The sequence below is a fragment of the Lagopus muta genome, chromosome 2 (genome assembly GCF_023343835.1).
Source record: "Lagopus muta isolate bLagMut1 chromosome 2, bLagMut1 primary, whole genome shotgun sequence".
Classification (NCBI taxonomy): domain Eukaryota; kingdom Metazoa; phylum Chordata; class Aves; order Galliformes; family Phasianidae; genus Lagopus; species Lagopus muta.
In genome coordinates this window covers 56,122,742-56,147,510 of record NC_064434.1, presented here as the reverse complement: position 1 = coordinate 56,147,510, position 24,769 = coordinate 56,122,742, and the positions used below count along the sequence as shown (strand labels likewise).

Genomic DNA, 24,769 nt, shown 5'->3' with positions numbered 1-24,769 from the left:
TTCTAGCTAAATGAGTTGCTGGATGGGGACTGGAGTGCTTAGCACCTTGCAGGGTCAGGCTGTAATCAAAGAATGGCCTAGGCTGGAAGGGACCTTAAATCCTATCCAGTTCCAAACCCCCTGCCATGTGCAGGGTTGCCACCCACTAGATCAGGCTGTCAAGGCATCATTCTTTCCATGGCCTAGAGTCATGTGTACAGATATTTGGAGTCAAACTGGCTAGGACTTCATTACAACTCCAAGCCCTGTTTAGTTCACAATAACACCTGCTTTTTGGACAGCTGAGTACTTGCCAGTTCCATAAGCCATTATCTGTAAGCACTCAGTACTCCTGAAAACACTATCTGTATATAAGGTGTACCACTGGGCATGACTGTAGAGTGTAATCTCTCCTTCCTAGGTAGGATGGGCAGTACATACATTTTCCTCTGAGTTAGCTGGCCTACTGGTAGAAAATAACAAATCAAGTACGAGCAATACTTAATCAAATTCCTCTGAGCTATCATCTGAGCCATGAAAAAATCCAGAAATGTTTGACTCCCTCCCACCATGAACCACAATATTTCACGGTTTTCAAATCAAGTGTGAGAACCATATACCATTTCATATAACCATCTCATATAACATTGATTAGGGGAAATTAAGGAGTAGTTTTCTCCTAGAGGAACATTTGTAATGAAATGAAAGAGAGAGCTTCCAAGGTTTGTTACATGAAGAAGCACAGCTGCGTCGCTTAGTTAGCTGCTGAAGTGGTTGACTGTGAGCATATTCCTCCCACCACAAATCTCATGCCTGTTCTTAGACAAAATACAACAAATCATCAACATTAAAAAATTAAAAAAATAATAATTAAAAAAAAAATCCACACACAGAAAAAAAAGCAAATGTTTTTCTTGCCTCGTGAGGGTTTGAAAGTTCTGTGCTGCTGCCTTCTCGGACTTTCCACTGACGTCACTTTGGGGGCGTGGATAAGGTGAATAACTGTTTGAGGGCGGATTTAGAGAGAGAGTAACTGTTCCAGGGTGGGTCTAAAAAATGAACAACTCTTTCAAGGAAGCAACCTTTGTGGAAGAGGGGTGACAGGGCTGGCCACACATTATACCAACACGGATTTCCACGTGTTTGTGGTAGGCTTCCTATGGTGAATGTTAACAAAGAATTTTTAGCTAGTCCCAAAATCACAACCCTGTGCTTAATAGCAGGCCTATAAGTAGCTTCAGGGACTCCATCACAAAAGTTAAAGATGGATCTTCACACTTTGCTGAGTGCTGGATCTTGATGTAGTTAGTACATACTGATTTAATATGTGGTATCTTACATAAGCACTTCTGGACCTAGAATAAGCTACAGTAATATCGACTCAATGTGAAGTGTTACATAAATGAAAATGTGGGCTAAACTGCTTATAAAAGCACACTTGTGTATAGCTGCGCATAAAAGAGGCTAGTAACAAATAGGGCATGTATTTGAGTGTTTGGAAAAAATCTGACCTCTAACTCCTTCTAAAAGATCAGAAAACATCTAACTACATTTGACAGAAGCTCATCCTCTCAAAAGGCTGATAGATAAACAACCTGCACTGACACTTAACAAAACAAAAACCTTGCCACTAAAAGCTGTGCCATCAAAATCTGGTGCTAAAATGCTTGCTATGATTATTAACACCATGGCACACAATTATTAGAATTCCTTAAAACAGTAATTCATGAGAATAGTGATGTCTGAATTAAGATAATGTTGATCATGAATTTTACTTATAAATATCTGCCAGCCATAGCAAACAGCAAGCTTAGTACATTGCCCTAAAACAGACAGGTCATTTAAATTGGCAAGGTCAAAGAGAGCCTACATAAAATGAAACGTTTTGTTCAAGCCAAGACAATATTGACCATTTCTAGACAATTTAGTATTTTTCAGATAGACATCACACTCCAATGTCAGTAGGATCTTTTTAGCATTTATTCTATCTAGCAACAAGCAAGGGAGAGCCTTCTGAAGGAACATTATAACCAGCTTTTAACCGACTTTCAAATCTTACTTTCCTTTAAATTCTGCCTAGCTTTCTTTGCCGATTCCATGCTTAAATTCCTGTGTTAACACTTCAAATTCCTACATTCTTTCATTGTTTTCAGTCCCTACAAAAACAAAACAATGTTACAATGATATTTAAGGATCTAGCTGGTAGGAAAGCTCTATACTAACATATTTCACTGCTCCCTTGTGTAAGAAAAATTAATGAATGAACCAAAGCACGTAAATAAAGACTCAGAAACAAAATTACTATTTCAAATTTTCTAATGTAGTCCTGAGGAATTATACATGAACAGATGCTATACATCCAAGGAGTCATATCAGTTCCTTTAACTTCATCACCTACTTTGTGCCTTGAATTTCTGGTGCTAATGAAGGAGTTCTGAAATAATAATTTAATATTCCCTTCAGATGCAGAATTGGTGCCTCAGAAGCTCTCCGGGAGAGAGTTGCCACCCATGGACACATTTTAAATAGGCCTTCAGACTCATGCCTCTCATCTATACGCGTCCTCACCTCAGAAATATTGATGGACTTGTGTTTAAGATCAGAGGTACACCTTAAAGGACTGTTTCAGTCCGATTGAGCCTCGTTCCGGATGTCCTACTGAAACATGAACTGCACAGACCTTGTGTACAAAAGTAAGGAGAATGCCCTATGAAATCATGAAGATCCATCACATCGTGAGGCTAGCTTTCTTAGAAATGTGAAGGCTCTTCCTCAACTCAACAGTCTAAGACCGGCTATCTTTCTAAGAGAAATGTACAAACCAGACAATATAAACTTAATGCAAAAACGGACTGTTATCCTTCTATCTTTTTCACTGTATTAGTCATACTGAATGACAACAAAAGTCATATTTAGCTTTAAAATCCGGATTTTGGCTAGGTATACCTCTTCTAACACTTCAGAACCTTCTACAGGGTAGAATCTGATAGACAAAAGGTTAGGAGAAAGATGTTGTATGCTCATCTACATATGAGCTTTCTAACCGTGGAATTATGCTACAATTTCATTATTTTACAGGAAAATGAATTCTTTGTGACAGGAAGAATGCTTTAAAGCACCTCAATTCAGAATAAAATCAACATCCTTTTAAAGACAACTCCTTTGTTACGAATGCCTTATTACTATCTTCCTGAATCAGGCTTAGTTGGGCAGCATTTAAACAGAAAATCAGCAATATCAGCTTATTTGTGTGGTGTTAACACATTCACCCAGCTTTATATTAAAATTCTAATGTATGACAGCAGAGGCATCCCTTCGACTCTGTATGAGTAATGTGTACGAGAGCACAAGTGAATGAAGCAATGATTAGGAGAGAAGTGATGGAAAAGGCAATTGTGGTGAATTAAATTTAAGAAACAGAGAAATATATTTTCATGAACATTTCCACCTCTGCTACTGCCAGGAAAAAGAAACCTCTCTAACAATATGTGCATATCTTAGTTATACTATCAACAGGACAGACTTGCCTTTACATAGTTTTTTTTGTTTGTTTGTTTGATTGACCAAGTCAAAATCCCAAATCTAACCCTGAGAGAAGAGTAAGCATTCTACCTCTTACAAGGTAAGATCTTTTAACTATTTTTCAGTTGGTCTGAACTTGAGCTCTCAATTTCCTATCATGATAAATTGCAATATAAAAAAAGAGAGCGAGAAAGAGGAGTTGATCCTCTTTTCTTATCTTTTCAATAGCTTACTGTAGTGAGATTTCTATTATGTTCCCTGCAAGGCTTGGCATTATTAATAGTACTGAGGTAACATATTAAGATACTTGAATCCCTTTCAAAACAGGTGACAGCTCTCCCCACATCCCTAGTTTTCATGCTAATGGGCAGCCTCTCCTTAACATCAGCACATGCAAATTTTCTCAACAGATCTTCACAAGCCTTTGAAGAGATATCATACTATGGAAAAGTTGATCTTACTATGGACTGAGGACATAATCCAGAGTCTGTTAAGTGCTCGTGGATTAACCTGCATATTCAATTTGCCCCACTCTAAAGGAAATATGCTGTAGCAGAGGAATGTGCTTTGTAGAGCACAAACCTTTTTATTCTGGACACATTCTCTGAAGATGAACTCCTACAAGAGAATCTTACAGCGTGCATGTTGGTTGGACAGTAAATATTTGCTTGCAAACCTGAGCAGAAAGCTGAAGAGAAGTTCTGCAGTGCTGCATCCACCTCCTCTATGCTGGGTAGAGCTATGAGCCGAGGAAGAAGAGCTTCAAGTGATTGGATGAAGAGCTGTGCGCTGTGCTGGTCTGCTTCCTGGTTTTTCAGCAACTTTAGAGAGAGAGCAGCAGTACGTAAGGACCTGGTACCTGGACAGTCTCGTGGTGTCTGCTCCTCATCAGCCAAGGAGCAATTGTCAGAGCCTATGTCCGAAACATCTGACCGGCCAGAATCCTTCTCTGCTGCCATGGAATACTGATCACATGAATCAAACTCAGTCCTAGAAAGATCCTGATCATCTACACTGAAGTTACTTTCACTGTACCTGGATCCATAAGACCGGGTCTTGCAATCAACTGATAAGAAGTTAGTTATATCTGGATAGACTATGTTGTGGCTTCTCTGAACAACATCTGGCTGGTCAATGGCTTCTGACTCTGGTTCTCTATAATGAATCTCTTTGCTTTCATGTCCAGCTGGAGATGGCAGTGAGTTTTTTTGACTTTCCAGATTATCCTCTGGAGTTGTCTGTCCCATATCTCCTTCCAAAGTGGTCTGACCAGTGTCTGTGGTAACGCTAATGCTAATATCAGGACTTTTCTCATTTCCTGATTCCCAGGCAGGATTTTCTGAGGAAAGAATGCGCCTCTGCCACCTGAAGTCAGCATCATTGATCTCCATGGAGTCCCTGCTTGTCTCAGTCCCATCCTTCAATTCTTCCAGGCGCCGGAGGAGCAGATGGACCTGTTCCTCACTAAGACCCCTGCCATGGCTTAGCTCATCCAGTGCTCCAAGCAGGGCGAATACGCAGGACACTGAAGCATAACATGCTTCAATACCACCCTTGATGCACGCTTCTGTCATCCCATCCATGATACTACAATTAAAACAGAATTTATCTAAGTGATGCAACGTATATAGCGAGCCTGTCATTATCATCCAACACTAACCCTCCCAGAACTAGGAAAAACAGAAGTGAAATTGTCCTGTTGTACTACTTCTGGAAAAGACAACTAGAATTACAACAAATAATTACATCTCCCATGTGGACACAGCCAATCTGTAAAGGGAGTGCCAACCAAGGAAATAGTTACTGGGCATTTTTTCCAGCATGCACAGTGCATTTTCCCTTACAGACAAGCACTCACACTGAAAAACGAAACAAACAAGCAATGCTCCCCTCCCCCAACTGAAATTAAGTTATGTGTCCTGAATCAGCAAGAATGCTCTTTACGAGAATGAAGAATGCTTTTTGCTCAATCTGACAATGTTTCAATTCTGGATTACCTCCTTTGACTTCACCTTGGAAATGTACTTCCAAATAAGCACAATCACTTCATTGCAATGTTAGGACCCATACCTAAGAATTTCCAGCTGTAAAACAATTTATATGGGTATTTTTGTAAACTCCTCAAGGCGATTACTTTTACAAACAAGCCCAGACTTACTAAAAATCAGTAAAAGCTTTTATCCATCACATTGTTTCACAGCTTATTTCACTTGGGAGATACCCTGACTTGCTCATACGTGGGTATGCTTCTGAAGGTGCAACTATTTAAGTGTCTTGTGCACACAGGTTTAAGAGGATAAAGGAGGAAACAAAGCATACAGCTTGAGAAGATCCAGATGGGACTTCCTTTTAGAAATAGACCTCTTCCTGGATTCTGACTCAGAAGAGCAGGGCCCTGCCAAATCACAAAGCCTCCGAGGACTGCCAAGTATCTGAAGGAAAGGAAACATAAGTTATTAGAGGGTAATTTAAGTGTTATTTAAATACAATAAATGAGTCATAGTTTGGTCAAATGCTAGAACCTGAAGCAGCTGTACTGCAAATTCTCTCAGCAAACTAAAACAGCACACTTAAGTTTTATTTATGAAAGTTATCTTTCCTCTTTTTAAAAGGACAAATGCTTATATAGAAAAATGACATATACAGCATGCATCACATACAGGTTGTTCTCTAGTGCTTTACATTACTGACTGAACATGTTTCAACTGAACTGCAACCAAGACAATCTCAAATGCCTAAATATACAAGTGTATTGTATTATATTATATACTGAAGGGAGTTTTGCTCTTCAGTCACCCATTACAAAAAGTCACCCATGCAAAAACACACAGAGTGATTCCTTCTGTGAAGTGATTCCTGAAGTGATATCCTGAAGGTAAAAATATTGAACTAATATTTTCCTAAAATATCTTAAAAATGAAATGTAGATTGTCATCTTGCAATTGTTTAAAATTATAGGAAGGTAAGTGCCAGAATGACTGGGCGTTCTGACAGCAACCCTGTGGGTGGTTGTGTGGTGTTAGGAGGGATCTTCAGACAGCCTCTCTAACAAAAATCCTCTAAAGAAACCATTGTTCAAACAAATTATGGATGTTGCTTTGCAGTCCACAATACGAGAAGAATGCAGCCGATGTAAATGTGCTGTTTGAAGAAGTCTCACAAGCACTGCCACAGGTACAGGGTGACAGGCCATAAAGGACTGGCCTTGACAGCCACTTGTGACACTGGCAGCTTCCTTTTGGCTACTCTAATACAGCTCAAGGAAACCATATTTCAAAAATCTGGCACATAATCAAAGCATACATTCCCCTTAATGTCAGGAACACTGCAGTGTGAGGATGAATGTGTTCTAGCAAGAGCAGAGAGTGGGGAAAGATGCCAAAGGAGCTGAGAACAGAATCACTACACTGCATGTCATCCAAAAGAGCAGTCATGACTCAGTGATAAGACCCACTCCAAGCGTGAACACGGAGTTGCCATAGCAGCATTATGGAGACAAATATATCTATTACAATTTTGTAAAACTAAAAATATTTATCAGAGTAGCTTTGATGTAAAAATTGTACTCAGAAAGGGGCAACTACAGCACCACTAGTGCTAACGTATGGAACAGACAAGTATGCACATCTCAGCAATATTTACTGTTAAATTAACGTTTTGCTTTACTTGCATGGATTTGCACCTGGACTTTACATCTTACCTCCTTCATAATTTTGATGGCTTCTACTCGGTGCTGAGGTGGTGGGTAAAGCAATATCCGGTGATACAGAGACTGCAGCACAGGCTTCATGGATTCCACTGTCCCCACCAGTCGAACCAGTTCTGCAGCAATATAGTATATGGTCCGTGCAACAGGCCCACTGAGGGCAGGTGCTGTGGATGAACAGCCTGAACCTCGGCCATGATCAGAGACCCCTGAGGAAGGTGAATCAGCTTCTAGACAGATGCTGCTGTGGGCAGAGGTGATAGTTTTGTCATGGATTGGATTTCCCAGGATTACCACTAGGGCTGGACACAGTTGCTTCCTGAGAAAAAGAGAAAAAGCAGCAGATGGTAACCAGAAAAATCTCACAGGAACAGAATGAAAATAGCCCATAGCACACACTCTTGTTTTAATAATCAGTGAACAGCAGTGGTTAGATTGAATAACAAACTACATGAGGCTCTTTTAAACTCCCAGGCACCAGCAACCTAGCACATACACAAATGCTTCTGGGGGTTTTGTAAAGATGATACTGATTTTCCAAGTTCATATTACTGCACCATGCTGTGTCCTTCACAGAATAGCATACTTCCCTCTTTAATTAGCTTCAACATACCTTGAGGTAGGAACACCAAGTTTCTGCTGGCGTTTCTTCTGTCCAACTTGGGAACTTAAAAAAACCTGACCAAATGGAAAACAATCTCTGCTAACTGCATGGCTTGATGTTCCATTGCTGCTCTGAACATGCATGTATGTCACTAAGCAGCCCTAGCTGTGGGCTTTTGAGAATGCAATTAAAGTCCTTTACAGTAACTCCAAGTATGCAGTGTAAATTCTCATATGCCAGTAAACACACCACCCTTCCTTAAACTGTCTTTTTGCAGAAATGTTCAAATGATTCCACGTCAGCCAATCCTTTCTCTTCCTCTTCGTCCTCCTCAACAACATGGTGGAATCAGAGTCAAAACCAACTCTGCCCTCTGTTCATTTAGCTGTTATGTCAGCCTTGCCTTCAGACGCTTGCCATTTTACTCTAGCTTGTAATATCATAACTTATAAAACTGAAATGCTACATGAGAAAGCAATCCCAAACCCAATTTTCAACCATGTGCCTCAGAGGCTCAGCTAACACCTAGTACATACACCCAGTGACAAGTAATGCTTCAGCATCAAAAGTAAACCAGTACATACATCTTATTTCCCAAGCATTTCATGCTGCCCAGAATTTTCACTGCCTCTCTTAAAAGACTTTGCTAAAACTGTTCAGCCTCCTAAACTCACAGTATAAAAATCATTTTTTAAAACAGATATCAGATAACGATATTGGGTCTGCTTATTCCATTTATTTAAAATGTAAACAGGGACATTTCAAAATGTATTAATTCACTGCCTCAGAGCAGGCACAAGTACAGTAGCAACAGCAACATATTCCCCACGTTAGTTCTATCGAAGTGTTTCTGTATCAAACTATGGAGAACACTCTGACAGACGAACAGAGCACTAAATCTTCTTTATCTTTCGAAGAACAAAGGCGATTATCAGTCTGGCTCACAACTTCACTAGACAGTTAATGGATTAGGGAATGCTTATGCTACTAAAAACTGCAGACATCACCTTAACTATAAACCGTTTCATGTCTTCCTTGTGTTAATTTTATTCAGCTTTAGCATGTACCTGGAGGATACATACTACTTGGTAGCAAAGCAGGTTTGAAAGGTCCTGCCCCTCATGACTTGCCCTCATGATATACAAGCACAAACACAAATCTCTGCAGATTTGTAAACTGGATCATCAAAATAACATAAACTTAAATGAAACAGGAAGTGTTTTCTTTTAACTGTGATCATTTCGGTGACCTTGCTTACAGGATGACCCCAAAAACAGACATAGGAGCATAAACAAAGGGCTGTTTGAAATACAAGGGAAGAAACTTTCAAAACGCCATGAAAGAGAAAATGATGATTTTACACTGAAGCTCCCAGAGGTTTCAGTACGGAGTCTGCATGCAATGCTGCCAAGCGTTATCAGCCTGGAAGACATTCCTGACTTGCAGACACTGAGCACCAGGTTATGCAATTTTTTTCTGGGACAGCAAAGGAAGCTCTGAGTGCTCCTGTACGCTGCATCTTTTGAACTGGGCCAGAATTATACAATTCAGCTTTAAAATCACAGGGTAAAAGTTGAGCATGAGGTCCTGTGAAATCCTGTATGAAGTACAAAACAAACCAACAGAGGGTTAATAGAGAGCTCTGCTCTTATCTGATGACTTCCTGCAGGCTTGTTTGCATGGGTGGTGGTGGGGAAAGGCCTTTCTACACTGGGGAAAGGTCACTTCTACTTATAAATTGACTATTTGTATTAGTCTTCAGATCTACTCACCATATCAGATCAGTGAATCCTTTGTGCTGGTGCATGGTTGGAGAGGAGCTGTTTAACATGGAGAGGATGCACTCCAAATAAAGAAGCTGAAGTTGTCGATTGTCACTGGCAAAAAGAAAAGATGCCAGTCATGTCACACTGAAACAAAGATTATTTACTTCTTTTCAAGTAACTACATTAGTTTGCTTGAAAACCATACCACAATTTACATCAGTGATTTATTTTGATACTTCCTATGGATTTACAGTGGTACGATTGCTTTTATCACCCCATTTAATTTGTACAGCTGATGTGCAGCATGAAAATTACCTACTTCTTGTAGGTAATGTAAGGAAAATAGATTTAATTCATCAAATTTCACAGTAAGGTATAAGAAATTGATGCAAAAGATGACAAGAAGGAAAATAGCAATTATTTTTCAAATTTAATCTGAAAACTTGAAGTTGAAGAAACTCTTAAAAAGAGGAAAAATGGATGACCAGAAGAAGTTGGAATTATCAACAATTTCTTCTAGCAATCTTAAGGGCATTTAGACTACTTTCTTCTGGTTATCTTTTTGTTTCCTTGATGAAAACCACAACAGTTGCAAATCAATGTCTATAGGCAAAAACTTATACGATCACACAGCCCCTTTTCAGAGCCTTGTCAGTTATACTCCATAAATCAAACACAAAATGAACTTAAAGAGGAAGAATGTGAAAGATCCTGTAGTCACTCGGAATCAATGTGTTTGTAATGTACGATGTACTTGTAACTATTCTCTGAATTAGCTGCAGGATTCAGCAGACAAGAGAAGTTAAGGTCTGCCAAAAGAAGGTAGCTTCCACAGCACTCACATTCTGGTTTACATTTTGAAAACTAAATGTTTTTTGCTGTGCTTTTTTGGTCCAAAATGAGAACTGGACGAATGTATCTCATGATGTGTGAGGGCAGCTCTGAAAGTAATGCCTCCTATTTTATTACACTGGCCACGACATCAGAGGTGACCGTTGGTAGCACGGCAGCAGAGGTTTAAACTTCCCAGCAACATTCCATTACTTTTTTTTTTTTTTTTTTTTTTTGCTGTGTGACAGACGGTAGCAGTCTGGCAAAATGGCATCAGAAGCAAAGGTTGGCATTGCATTTCTATGCATTAAAAGGAGCGTGGCCAGCAGGTCAAAGGAGGTGATCCTCCCCCTCTACTCTGCCCTGGTGAGGCCTCATCTGGATTTCTGCAACCAGTTCTGGGCTCCCCTGTACAAAAAAGACAGGGATCTCTTGGAAAGAGTCCAGCGGAGGGCCACAAAGATGGTGAAGGGCCTGGAGCATCTCTCCTATGAAGAAAGGCTAAGTGAACTGGGTCTGTTCAGCCTTGAGAAAAGGAGACTGAGAGGGGACCTGATCCAGGTCTATAAATATCTAAGGTGTGGGGGGCAGAATGGCGAGGCAGGACTCTTTTCAGTGGTGAGTGGAGACAGGACAAGGGGAAACGGCCAGAAACTGCAGCATAGGAAGTTCCGCACAAATGTGCGCAAGAACTTCTTTACAGTGAGGTGACGGAGCACTGGAACAGGCTGCCCAGGGAGGTGGTGGAGTCTCCTTCTCTGGAGATGTTCAAGACCTGCCTGGATGCCTACCTGTGCTACCTGGTGTAGGGAACCTGCTTTGGCAGGGGGGTTGGACTCGATGATCTCTGGAGGTCCCTTCCAACTCCTATGATTCTGTGACTCTGTGATTTCTCTGTGTGGCAAAAATGGCACACAGTGGCATTCACTAATGCTTGCTGAATGTTTATGGATAACAGTGGAGGTAGTGGGTGATGCATTTCAGCAGTGGCAACAGCAAGTTATAAGACAAGCCACATTCCAGATGGCCATGCACTGCTGCCACACCACAAAATGAAGAGCACCTTAATCAGTTCATCCAAATGAACTGGCAGATTATGATCAGGGAACTATGTACGGAACTGAGTATCAGCTTTATTGTATTGGAAACGATTGGCAACATTGGAACATCAAAAAATCTGCACCAAGTGGGTCATACAAATGCTCAAACAAGAATAGAAGGAACACAATATGTGAGTTTGTCAGGACCTATTGAACCAATGTGAAATAGAAAGTGACAGCTTCCTGGATCACATCATTACTGGTGACGAGATGTGATGTTACTACTATGAGACAGAGTCAAAAGGGCTGTCCATGGAATGGCAATGGAAATTCCCCATGGAAGATAAAATACAAGATGCAGCTTTCAGCAGGTAAAGGAGATGTGAACTGTCTTTTGGAAGACTTCTGTACTTCTCAAAACCTGGACAAACAATCAATTGACCATTATATCATGATGCTGACCAAGCTGATAAAGGCTTGAATTTCCAGAGTCAGGCCGGAAAAGAATACAGCCTTTCTCTTGTAACATGCCAGGCCTCATATCAGTTTGAAAACTGTGGACTGCCAATCCTAGCTGCACTGACCTGCCACACCCACCATATAGCCCAGATTTGGCACCCTCTGGCTTCCATCCACTCAAGTTGATGAAAGATGGACTGTGTGGGCAACACTTTCCTAGCAACAATGCCATCACAACAGCTGCAAAACAGAGAGTCACCTCTGCTGGTGCAGATTTTTAGAAGCACAGCACACATGCTCTTGTCCACCACTAGAAAAAATGCATAGCTAATGGCAGTGATCATGTTGAAAAATAGTTTTTTGTAGCTGAGATTTTTCTCTATCAAATAGTGTTATTGTGCTCTTTGTGCATCTGTTGCAGTTTCCATGGAAATAAATAGGAGGCATTACTTTCAGAGCAATCTATGCATGACAGTAAGTAAAGAAATCTGTGAAGAATGTATGCACTTTAAATGAAATTAAATTTTCTGTCACTGTCTGTCTCAGTGTATTTTGTTCACTTAGATATTACAAGTTCTACTACATTTCACCACGTGCACTGTAATTGTTCTCTTTACAATTATTGCTTTCATGACATTCAGCAAGCCAAAAAAAGAAAACTTGTCCCTTGACAAGCTCTTCACTACTGTATGGAAGTTATCTACAGATTAGATTTGTTGGAAGCTCTTTAAAGCTAAACAGCACTAAACAGTGAAATTAGCTTCTCATCTCAAGTGAGAATTAAATTAATGCATTATGAACAATACTTCTTATCACAAACAATTTAATCACAGTTGTATTCCATAATCTCAGAACTATGACAATACAATCACAAGTATCAGTGAAACTCCCAATCTCCAGGTAACAAGTTCAAATTATAAACTGAAATAACTCACTTTATGACAGCCTGGAGCTTCTCGCAGAGCACAGTGAGGACAGATACAACATCATCACAAAGAGACTCAGCTGAAGTACCTCCAAAAAGGACAAAGATCAGAGGCATTACATATTTGCAGGGAGATTGCAACCTCAAATCACTGCATGGACTTTCAGAGTTGGTCAAAGCATATAAACAATAGGCAAGGCAGCCAAAATTCAGACAGGACGCAGAAGAAAAAGTCCTAGATTGGAAACTGATCTCCATACAATGACAAAGCAGCAGTATTAAATCCAGAGAGAGCACTGATGCTTACGCGCATTTAGAAAAGGTTAGCTGAAATTCAATTCAGGTAATAGAATAAGCAAATAATAACTATAAAAAAGGGACTAGCTCCAGTACTTCTCTGGGGAGCTAAACATCTCTGCAGCATTCCATACAGCTTCTCTCTCATCCACAGAGATCTTAAAAGGGGATCGTTTTTCGCTTTCAATATTTTAGCCTCCATCCACACAAGTTGTCCTACAGAAATCCAGTGAGAAAATTCAAAAGCAGGGAATATTTTGAACTCTCAGGGAAGACAGTGGATGATAAGCCAGAACGAGAGCAGAAAAACTCTCTTGTAAGGTTATAATTTGGCAAGTATAACTTCCCTAGTAACATGCTTTCAAAAGCTGCCATAATACAAATGCCATCCCTGGCCCAAAATACAGTAAACACAGCCATTTCCAGATTCTACCATCTTGCTCTATGAGTCCGCTTCAATTTGGGAATCCACTTATTGACTCTTTCTCCAGAGCTCTGAAACACCTTAATTAAAGAAGTTAGCACTGTGAAACAACCATTTATAACTATGTGGAGAGCAGTGCTGTTAACATGGCTCAAATGAAGGCACTACTGCCAATATCAGGAGCTAACAGGGCTGTTTCAGTTCTTACCACAAGTAACACAAACAGTAACACACTATGAAGAAGGTAAAAGATCATGAAGATGGAATTTCTGTGATTTCAACAGCCGTGTGCTGATGAATGGAAAGTGAAGAATTAATAAGTTGGATTGGAAGGAGTCACTAAAAAAGCTGTACAGATACCTTGACTTTTGAATTTCTGCAGGGCCTCATTATTTTCAATTGTCTGTTGAGAAAAGATAGATGTGCTATAATCAGTGCATGTAGCAGAAAAGTCAACGTACAAGCAATGCTTTAACAGCAGAGCTTTCTTAACAAATCCATGTCCTCTATCTTTATTTTTTTGTTGTTGTTGTTTAAGTGAAGCTTAATACCTTACGAAATGTTTAAACAATCACTTAGATCTAAGAAATTCATATCTCATTTAGCTGAACTGGGATTTGTAAACTCTTAAGGGATTTCCTACATCTACAAAAACACAGTAATAACTAGGCATGTAGGTCTCAATAAAAATAACTGAGAAAAAAAGCACAGTTTAGACTTCACAAGATACTTAGAAACCCAAATCCTCTGAGTATGGGAGAGTTTATCACACCATCATCATTAATATTGCAGTGCCAATACACAAATTAATGACAGTCGGGAATTGGAAATGACCTCTTACATCATTTGGCTCAGCTGTGGTATAGGATTCCTTCTATCAATGCAGTTCTCACATACCTTCACCTACGCTGCATTTAGAGCAGAACTAACAAAATTCAAATTTCAAATCCAAACTCAACTTCTAAAACAACAATCTTCCTTCTTCCTCTCCCCCCCCCCAAGTATTATGGCTAGTAAAATGAACATACTTAGCACACAGAGAAAATAACTTTAAGTAAACCTATGAATTCAGTTCTGCAGGTACTTATTAGGATAAAAATAATCTAGTCCTGCATTCCAAAACAGAAGTGGTCACCTTAACCCAAAACAGGTACAGGGAAAATAATCTGACCTTTACAATTAGTACCTGTTTCTTTATATACAAATATGCACAAATAGATCTAAGAAGCCAATGACATTTCAGATATGCCCAGAACATTTACAGTTTTGTGGACAGTGTGTTGGGATTTCACTTAAGCAGCTCCCATGGATTTTAATAATGCAATAAACAGAAGTAATATTTTCGCTAACAACTGAGCAGACAAAAGATTCCATTAAATTACCTTCATTAAAAAGAGTAGCAATAAAAAACTCAATTACACTTTCAACAGCTGAGAATTTGTTCGGTTGTTGTAAATATCTGTAACGTAGGATATTTTGGTGAAAGGATTTCCACAAATCTCAGGTAAACAAGCAAACAAAATAAAAGATAGAAAAGGAAAAGGTCAAAGTCGTCTGACATCAGAACTGAACTCTTTTGTTTAACAGAATGAGAACAAAATACGGCCAAATAGAGCTGCCAATGTGAGAGTTGCCTTCCTGATAGACTGCTCTAAGACAGGCACAAAGTCAGAGCCCAACAGAGCTTCCAAATGGGATTAGTTGTGGAAGGCTGAAATAAAATCCATAAGGCACAATAAACCAGTACAGTGCACTGCATTCAGAGAAACTAAACGGTATGCAGCTACGGAATGGAACCATTTGTTGATGCCAGAAGGCTCACCATATTTTCTTGCTTTTGTCGTAACTGTAAAGTCAAGTCACTCAACATTTGGCTGAGGGTTGCCCGCACAGCGGTGTTAATGCTCCGCTGGTGACAGCTAGATACATATGTCTCAATGCAAACCTGATGAGAAACAAGATAGCAATACGTAGATATTAACTGTAACTTACCAGTAACACACTTCAAGAGGATACCAAGGTCTCTTGCATGCAGATAGTCAGCCTGCCTTGTTATTCCATATTGCTTTATTAGCACATGAAAAGCTTTCAGCAATATGGGCAACTCAGTAAACAGCACCAAGTAAAATGCAGCTCATTAGTTAATAAGTCTCACAGCTGCAGGAATGGTAAGGCAAAATTGGCAAAAATCTTCCCCTTCTGTCAAGCCCAACTGAGTTTGGCACTTGCTTTGCGCTTAAACAAAAATATATCTTCAAATGTTAGTTTGATTGATCTTTTCTAGAGACTTATTCACAACTATCACTTGGCAAGTCTGTATTCTGTATGACGTAAATACACTCCAATCCTTTAAAGTTGTTGTTTTAGTAATAAGTATTCGCCCACCTTTTTTCTGTAATTAGAATAAGGGCAAATAGTGCCTCATGAGCGTAGTTGCCTTCTATGACACAGTGACTATATCAGTTTACAAGAGAAGATCAACTGATGTTACCCACCTGGACTACTGTAAGGTCTCTGATACAGTCCCAAAAGACACCCTTATCTCTAAATTGGAGAAACATGGATGCAAAGGGTAGACTATTCAGGGGCTGAAGAATTGGCTGGACAGTCACAGCTGGAGGATTGCAGTCCTTAGCTCTGTTCTTAAATGGAGCCTGGCCATGAATGGTGCCCCCCCCCAGGGGTTCATCTTCAGGCCAGTGTTCTTCAGCATCTTAATCAGTGACACAGACATTGAGTGTACCCTCAACAAGTTTGCAGATGACACCAAGCTGAGTGGTGCAGTCAATATGACAGAAGGAATGGATGCCATCTAAAGGGATTTCAACAGGCTTGAAAAGTGTGCCCACGTGAACCTAACAAGGTTCAACAAGGCTAAGTACAATGAGCTGCACCTCATCCAGAGCAATCCCTGTCCCGAGGAAAGACTGAGAGAAGAACCTGGTTTAGCCCTGCTGAGGAGGACTTGGGGATTCTGGTAAAAGAAAAACTTGATGAGGGCCAGCTGCGCACATTTGCAGCCCAGAAGGCCAACTATTCTGGCCTTCATCAGAAGAGGAATGGAAAGCAGGGACAGGGAGGTGATTGTCTCCATCTGCTCTGCCCTCATGAGGCCCTACCTGGAGTACTGTGTCCAGGTCTGAGGCCCCCAGCACAAGAAAGATACAGAGCCATTAGTGTTGGTCAAGAGAAGGGCCACAAAGATGATCAGAGGTCTGGAGCACCTCTCTTATAAACAAAGGTTGAGACAGATAGTCTTGTTCAACCTGGAGAAGAGAAGGTCCTGGGGAAACCTTCCAGTACTTAACTGGAGCTTATAAACAGAGAGAAACTGACTTTTCTCACAGTCTTACAGATATAAGACTAGGGGGAGTGGTTTTAAACTAAGAGAGGGATATTAGATATTAGGAGGACATTCTTTACTCAGAATGGTCGTGAAGCACTGGAACAGGCTGCCAGAGAAGCTGTGGATGCTCCATCCCTAGAGGTGTTCAAGCCAGCTTGGATGGGGCCCTGAGCAGCCTGATCAAGTGGGTTGCAACTAGATGATATATAAGGTAACTTCCAACAGATACCATCCTATGATTCCATTATACTGAAGCATATATGTATACACATATGCAGTTATTATTCAATATGGCACATACATCTACATCTGAAAGCCTCTAAATGGCTTTTCTTACTACAGAAGATACTATTGTGATACACCATAAATTACATAAATATTTGCCTTTTAAATACTGGCAATCAGCCTAAAGTTTCCTTAGCTGGGAGAACCCCAGTGAGAAGCCTACAATGAAAGAACATCAGTGTATCATCTAGTTCCCAGCTCCATGCTCAGCTGTTTGCAGTTTTTTGACACTGCATTGTGACCAAAATTCTGTTGGACTCTTGCCTCAAGATGTTACACAAATAGCTACCAAAGCATAATACAGCTGGGATCCAGGGGATAGGACATTACAAATGGCAGTCTCTCAGTTCTTACTGCTCTTTCTCAAGATTCCAATCCCCTCCCAAAACAAAGGATTTTATTGACCTTGAGAGCAATTGGCATGTGAAGGTGATTTTGTAAGTTAAAAGAAAGGATCAACTATTCCCATCATTCAGTTACCACTCTCCAGAGAACAAAGAATCCTAAAGCCTATTTACCACAAAGAGTCAGAGAGGCCATACCATTCCAAATGCTGCTGAGCTGCTGGACACGGAGGAACAACTGTTCTCGATCTCTCTTTCTAGAGTTCCTGAATTAATTGATAGAATGCCATTCTCAGAGATAGGCTGACTTTCTGGTAAGAGCATGGTTGATATCATCTTTTTCTTCCCCCCTCCCCATGCCTGTGAAAGAGTGACAGCACTGTCCACGTGAGCTCTGATCTTATAGAAGGTGTGCATTCTAAAATGGTTGGGCAAGGTACCTTTTGAAAAGCCACTGATGAAGGATTGCCAGTAAAAATTCGAGAGCTCAGGGCCCCAAGGAGGTATGCAATGGACATTTTGATCATTTCATGCATTCGGGGACTTCCAGCTCTATTGCATGCAAAACACAACTAAGAGCAAAACACAGAAGGGTTAGCTAATGAAACAACAGAACCAAACAAACTTTCAAAATGTAGATGGAAGTAACAAATACACACATGACAAACAACGGTTAGAACATAAGTTACACTTTCTTGTAGTGGTCCAGGCAAGCATGAGAAGTTTCACATAGCAAGATTTAATCTGTTTTCATTACTAGTAATACTTAAACCATATAATGTAGTACTCTTCTTGTTGGATGCTTCATTCATTTTAGGCTGAAAATATTCAGTAAGATTCATGGCGCTATTGATTTGTACATATTAACTGAGAATGACTAGACAACGCAAAACAACCAGGTGGTAGCCCTGTTTGTCACAGTGAATCCCCAGATTGAGGTCCACCAGTAACACAGGCAGCATCTTTCCAATCCTGCAGTAGCTCCTGCTTTGCTACAGAGGGCAGGCTAAGAAAAGTAAGGGACCTGGAAAAGAAATGCCAAATAACAGGGATAGTGAAGTGCATAGCTCCCCTCTGCCATCTTTATATTAGAGCAAGTCAGAACAATAAATGCTGGGGCTAAGAAAATGCTGAACTCAGAAATCATTATCTGTTTCCTACCGCCTATACACTGTAGAATTCAGGTAGAAAGGAATACTGAGTCCAACTGATAAAGTCCTTGCCTTACCTAAAACCTGGCTGAACAGAACCTGAGGAAGCATGTATTGCTTGAAGGGATTTGCTAAATAGAAAGAGGTAAGCATTCAGTGAAACAATATTTTCTCAGGGATTGTGGGGAAAATACCTGTACCTCCAAACATACCAAATAAAAACATTTGTGTTCTCTATCATGGTTCATTCTAATTCCGTAGGGGATTTAAAAGCTTTGTGTGCTTTGATGGCAGTTCTTAACAGCACTCATCATGGATCTGACCCATTTTAAAAGAAAAAGAAAACTATCATTGTGGTAACTCATACCACTAAATTAGCAAGGATTTTTAAAAGCTGGGATGGACTTTTGGGAAGTGAACTGCAAGTATCTACAACAGCAGGGTTCAACTTCAATAAATGAAAAAATATTTTCAGGATGTTTTAAATGAACAGCAGGTCTATTGTCATCCAGATTTACAGAGAAAACAGAAAATATTATTTCTGATACAGTTCATAGCACACAGATCATGACTGATTGACCATTTTCCTCTAGTCTTATGCTGAAATCAGAAGGGTTTAGAGCCATTAAATGCTTTTCCCAGCATGTATTTTGTCTAAGTCAGATTTCTTTGCTTGCAGCAGAGATGGACTAAACTGAATGAATCATCTCATGCCCTACATGTTGGAAAGTTTGCTGTGAAAAACTGCAGCAAGGAAACAATCTGTTTTCTTCTGTTTGGGATGTTAACTTAGGAAGGGTTTAGTAAAACTTAAAACAGTTTGAATAGCTCTAAATACCAGTCCAGCTCAATCTTGCTGCAACCTTGACAGGTGGGCTTACAAAGACTTCCAAAAACAGCCACACTTCATGGAAATGGAAATCTCACATAGCAAAAAGAAACCAAGGGATGAGTTGGGCAGAACATCTGTTTAAACAAAAAAAACTCCCCTCACAAATGGTAAAAACTGAGAAGGAATTAATCTCTGAGGCTTTACATGCACGAATTTCACTGGGAGTCTAGCAAGGAACATTTAAAGAACCCTCTTGTTGTGGTCGGGTCTGAAATATGGCAATATTAAGAACTAATAAGTCTTTATTTTCAAAAAGAACAGTTAGCATACACATTGGGAGGAAATAGATGGTATGTAAAAACTGCAAGGACATGTACGTCATCCTTATATTGCTTCATGGGCATTTCATGGGCTTCATTTAGCTCTCCCCTACATTAACAATATAGTTTCAGAAAACATTCTGTACATAACCATGTGTGCTGTGCAGGAGAATGAAGTATTTCTGTGTCTCTTCTCTAACTTGAGTCTACAGTCCAGTGGTTTGCTACACAATTCATACAGAAATGCTCGCTTAGTAGAACTGCACACATACGGTTTTCTACAGCCAAAGCTCCTCTACAACTTAAGACTTTCAGATTAAAATCTGATTGGAAAAAAGGGGAGACACACCTAGTAGCACCTAGATAACACCACGTATCCAGAGGCATAATAAAATCTTTACTTGGACGTATTAGGAAAAATAAACACAAAACTAGAGGGCATATTGTGGCACTTCTGCTGGTGAGGCATGTTGTAGTCCACACATCACCCTTTATTGAAACTCAGTAGTATTAGGGTTGCACCAGAATTAGCACAATACTGTATTATTAAGAACACAAGGATGTTTTCCTATTGCAAAATGCAAAACAAAATAAACACGAGGACTTGTATGCTATAGCATTGCAAGTCCACTATCATCAGTCAATTTCAAAAAGTACGCCTTCTCATGCAAGCCCACCAGTTCTGTACAATTTGTAGTTGTATTTTCATACTAGACAAAGTAGTATGAGCCCTTAAGATGGCAGCTGTGATTTGGACTACTTCAGATGCAGGCAGGATACACACAGAAGACACAGTCTAGCTGGAGGGGAAACATTAAATGGCTCCAACAGTGGTACAACTGAGGCACTTACCTCAGCAATCTTCAACACTGAGCTCCCATTCAGCTCAAACGTGGAGGTATATGTTATACAAAGCAAGACCTTGAATCAAAAGAGAGGGAAGAAAGAAAGAAAATTTAAATTTCATTAGTTATTGCTTCTCTTCTCCATTCATGCATTTTCAGCTACCTCTCTTTTCATTTTTAGAGTAGATATCAGAAGCTTTTCAGCACCAAGCTACTGGAATAAAGGGGTTGGCAATATCAAGGAACTTAGTTGCTTCCTCCTGAAAAGTTGCAACAGTTGGCACCAGAGGCGTAGCCCAATGGACTACTTATCAGTCTCGCACATCTGGCCAAGGAATCTGTGATCAATCTCAGCCTTGAAAACCAGTTGACAGCCAAAATCTATTTATACTTATACCCACAAGCTTTCCATGATTTATAATCAGTCCATTCATTTATTACCGCTAGTGTGACAAACGAGGGAGGAAAAAATGTATGAAATACAAATTATTATCAGACGACACAGACGCATGTATTATGTGAAACAAGCCATTAATTGCTGCTTGGCACAGAAAGGACTTCCAAGCCTTAGGATACTTCTAGTAAGTATACTGTAGTCACTTGATAATGCACAGTAAAAAGTAATTCTCAGACTCCAGTTCACAAGGGATTAGGAATGAAGGTAGTGTTGTACGATGTTTTCACCATCTGGCAATGTCCTTCCTTCCACCTTACTCTCTCCCTCATCTCCCTTTCCAATCCCTCCAGCACTATGGAAGACTGATAGAGTCTGATCTACTGTACTCTTTCTTCACTGTGTTGCCCTTTCCACAGTAAGTTGGAACAACAGAAAATTACTGTAACAGTTTGAATAAGCAAGCTGGATCACCTCTCATTTGCAAGTTGCATCACCTCTGTAGATCATGATGATCTCTACAACCATCTCAAAGTCTTCAAAAAGAACAAAGGAACCACAGACAACTCTAGTACTGCTTAAGCAAGCTGAAGCCCCTGAACCTTCCTCAATACTACTTAATCTCTGGGAGAGTTCTCCTCTGTGCTGTTATTTTGCACCATAGGAGAAAAATCCATTACTAGGAAACAAGCATTTAATAATTTTAGGGCAATTTGAACACTAAATACAAAAGAAGCTCTGAGCATTATCTGTTTGCTCTTACATGTACAGACAAAGTGCCTGCCCATAGATGAGTGCATCATTTTTCTGTAGAACATAAATAACCTCCTTCACATTTTGACAGTCAGTGTGAAAAGCTTCTACCCATTGAAATACATGGTATCTTTACGTTTTTTTTATTTATTTATTGTTCTTTACTTTTTTCAGCAGAAGAATTGTATTTCACTACAGGTTATCACACCTCATCCACAATTTATTTGATTGCATTTTTATAATAAAAAGAAAATACTGGCCAGGTCCTTGTTCCTATTCTTAGGAAAGATGATTATACAACCAGAAGTGTTCCAAGAACAACATTATGTAACAGCAGCTTTATATAGTTTATATATGATATCTAGCTCTGATTCACACTCAGTTCTTTGTAAGTAGATGCTGACAGATTTGGACAAACACTGGAGGTAATGAGAAATGAAAAGGACATGCTACTCTTGCGTAGTACAACGTTTGTGTCCTATCATCTTTTTTTTTTTCTTTTTTCTTTTTTTACATATTTAGCATTTAGCTTTAGAGATAAACAGTTTCTAAGCCAACTTTCTTCACAGTTTTCCAAATCACAGAAACATACAAAGTTATCTGCCAGACTCTGCATATTCTTGGCTTACTTAACTTGTTCCCATCCTCCCCTACAAATTGTTTCTAAGATCTGGAAGACAGTTTCTGACCATGCACAAGACTGTCTTCAGCTATGATTGCTGTCAGCACTGCTGCAGAGCTCATTTACAGTCTCGGCAATGTTCCAGGCACTTAACTCATGTTTTCCCATTTCAATGGAACAGGATGACAGCAGTTTTTTCTGAGATTATTGGATGAAAGATGGGATTAAACAAACAAACAACCCTTAATCATTCAGATGCACTACCGACACTGATTCTCCAGGCAATATATCCCTGTGGTGGGTTAACCTTGGCTGGCACCCAGGTGCCTACCATGCTGCTCTCATTCCCCCTCCTCATTACAATGGAGAGAATAGTGATGAAAAACTCACAGCCATGATAAAGACAGGGAGTTTGCTCACCAATTACTGTCAAGTAATTTAATTGACTGCAAATTAGTAACAGAGTAGGATACTGAAAAAAAAAACAAACAAAATTCAAACTACCTTCCCTCCTTTCCCCCCTGCTCTTCTTCCCAGACTCAACTCCCCCAAGCAGTTCAGGGGAACAAGGAATGGAGGCTGCAGTCAGTCCATAATGCTTAATCTCTACAGCTCCTTCATGGTCATCCTCTGCTTAAAGTGGGGTCCTTTCCATAGGATGCTGTCCTTCTTGAACCAATCCTGTGTGGGTTTCCCACAGGCTGCAGCTTTCCATGCATTGATCCAACACAGCTCCGTATTATGGGGACCACCCTTCAGGCACTGTTACAGCATGAACCCCCAAGGGCAGAGCTCCCTCAGCTCTTCCCCACCACAGGCTCCGTTCCACGAGCTGCAGCTCAGGGGCTCTCCTTGGGCTGTATGCCCTTCAGGACACATCCACTGCTGCACCGCAGATTCCTTCATGTCTGCATGGGGAGATCTCTACACAGTGCCTGTGGGCTGCAGTGGGACAACCTACTTCTCCATGGGCCTTTCCTGGGCTGCAAGGAGCTTCTGCTCCACTCCTGGAGCACCTTCTACCCTCCTTCTGTGCTGACCTTGGGGACTGTAGGGCTGTTTCCTCACATCTTCTCATTTCTCCCTTTCACAGTTGCAACATTTTTTGCCCTCTCTATAAATATGTTATCAACGAGGCACAATCAGCATCACTCACTAGCCCAGCTCAGGGCAGCAGCTGGCTTGTTTTGGAACTGGCTCCTCTGTGACACGGGGCAGCTGCTGGGTCCTTCACACAGAGGCCACCACTGCATTACCGTACTACCAATGCAAATCCAATGCAATCCCAGAGGCTGCTTAACTGCTCACGATACTAATTCAAGCAGTCTATATTTAAAAAGTTAAGAAAAGAGACTTTCTTATGCAGTGACATTTTGTTTTCACAACCACTTGTACTGGAGGTGAAAAAACATTTATATTACAAAGCATTTCCTAGTACCACTTTTACTACAAAACGAAGTTGAAAATCAGCTTCTGCTTTGCATCACTGTGGTGAAATCTTAATTGCTATGGACTTTAAAACAACCTTTCGTTTTTAGAGGAGCTCAGATAACTGTAGAGATAGTTTCAAAAAATCACACAACCTCTAGGATGTTATAACTGGCTTGTATTATCTTGCAAATGCCTGGATGAGATCAGATTTCCGTAAATGGCCTACCCATAATGAAAACATTAATTTTAATTACTGTTGAAGCTCTGCCTGTCATAGAGCAAGAAATACGATTCCCACTCCTTGGAGTCCCAGGATACCAATTGTAGTACAAGATTGCACACACAGGCAGTTTTCACAATAGGTAAGAATGAAAAAAAAGTGCTTCTATACTGAAAGTTAGTAGACACAAAATGACTTACAGTATTCAAACTGAGGTGGAATTTAACTTACATTACAGTGTCTATTTTAAGGAGATCTCTTACAGAGGGAACATTTAGGTTATGAGAGTGCTAAGTGCTGCCAGCCAAGTTCTCCAAGTGCTTACTACATATTTGTAGTGAAAGGCAATTGTAACACTGAAGAGCCTATGGTGGAATCGTGAACTCAACAAGGTGTGGAAGCAAGCAAGCAGTGCCCCCAGGACAGTGAAGGAGGGCAAAGGTACAAATCTTAAAAATAATTGTAATCTATGATGACAAAAGGATACTTCATCAATTCACTGCATTTAAGCGTTCAAGTCCAACATCAAAACACCAGTGACACCATTTTACTCTTCCAGCAAAGTCCCGTTTGAACATCTGTGTTTCTTATATCTGGGATGCATGCAGTCACTTTAGACCTGAGAGAGTTGAATCTTGCAGCCATTTCTAATCTTCTTATGGGACTCATAAAA

At 40.2% G+C, this 24,769-nt stretch overlaps 1 protein-coding gene across 7 annotated transcripts in view; it reads right to left on the bottom strand.

Annotated features, from left to right (window-relative positions):
- ARFGEF3 (ARFGEF family member 3) overlaps positions 1-24,769 on the bottom strand; it is an 82,035-nt gene that overhangs the window by 28,257 nt on the left and 29,009 nt on the right. For 2 of the 7 annotated variants that reach the window (XM_048935434.1, XM_048935427.1), the window contains exons 5-14: positions 20,684-20,752; positions 17,969-18,100; positions 15,376-15,498; positions 13,914-13,956; positions 12,843-12,921; positions 9,584-9,688; positions 7,202-7,526; positions 5,821-5,933; positions 4,178-5,088; positions 898-981 (exon numbers count right to left, since the gene is read on the bottom strand). In XM_048935434.1, the coding sequence (XP_048791391.1) occupies positions 898-981; positions 4,178-5,088; positions 5,821-5,933; positions 7,202-7,526; positions 9,584-9,688; positions 12,843-12,921; positions 13,914-13,956; positions 15,376-15,498; positions 17,969-18,100; positions 20,684-20,752 (1,984 nt within the window). Of the gene's footprint in view, positions 1-897; positions 982-4,177; positions 5,089-5,820; positions 5,934-7,201; positions 7,527-9,583; positions 9,689-12,842; positions 12,922-13,913; positions 13,957-14,935; positions 15,013-15,375; positions 15,499-17,968; positions 18,101-20,683; positions 20,753-24,769 lie in introns of those variants that run through there. The other 5 variants (XM_048935429.1, XM_048935428.1, XM_048935430.1 and 2 more) reach the window with 5 other exon arrangements.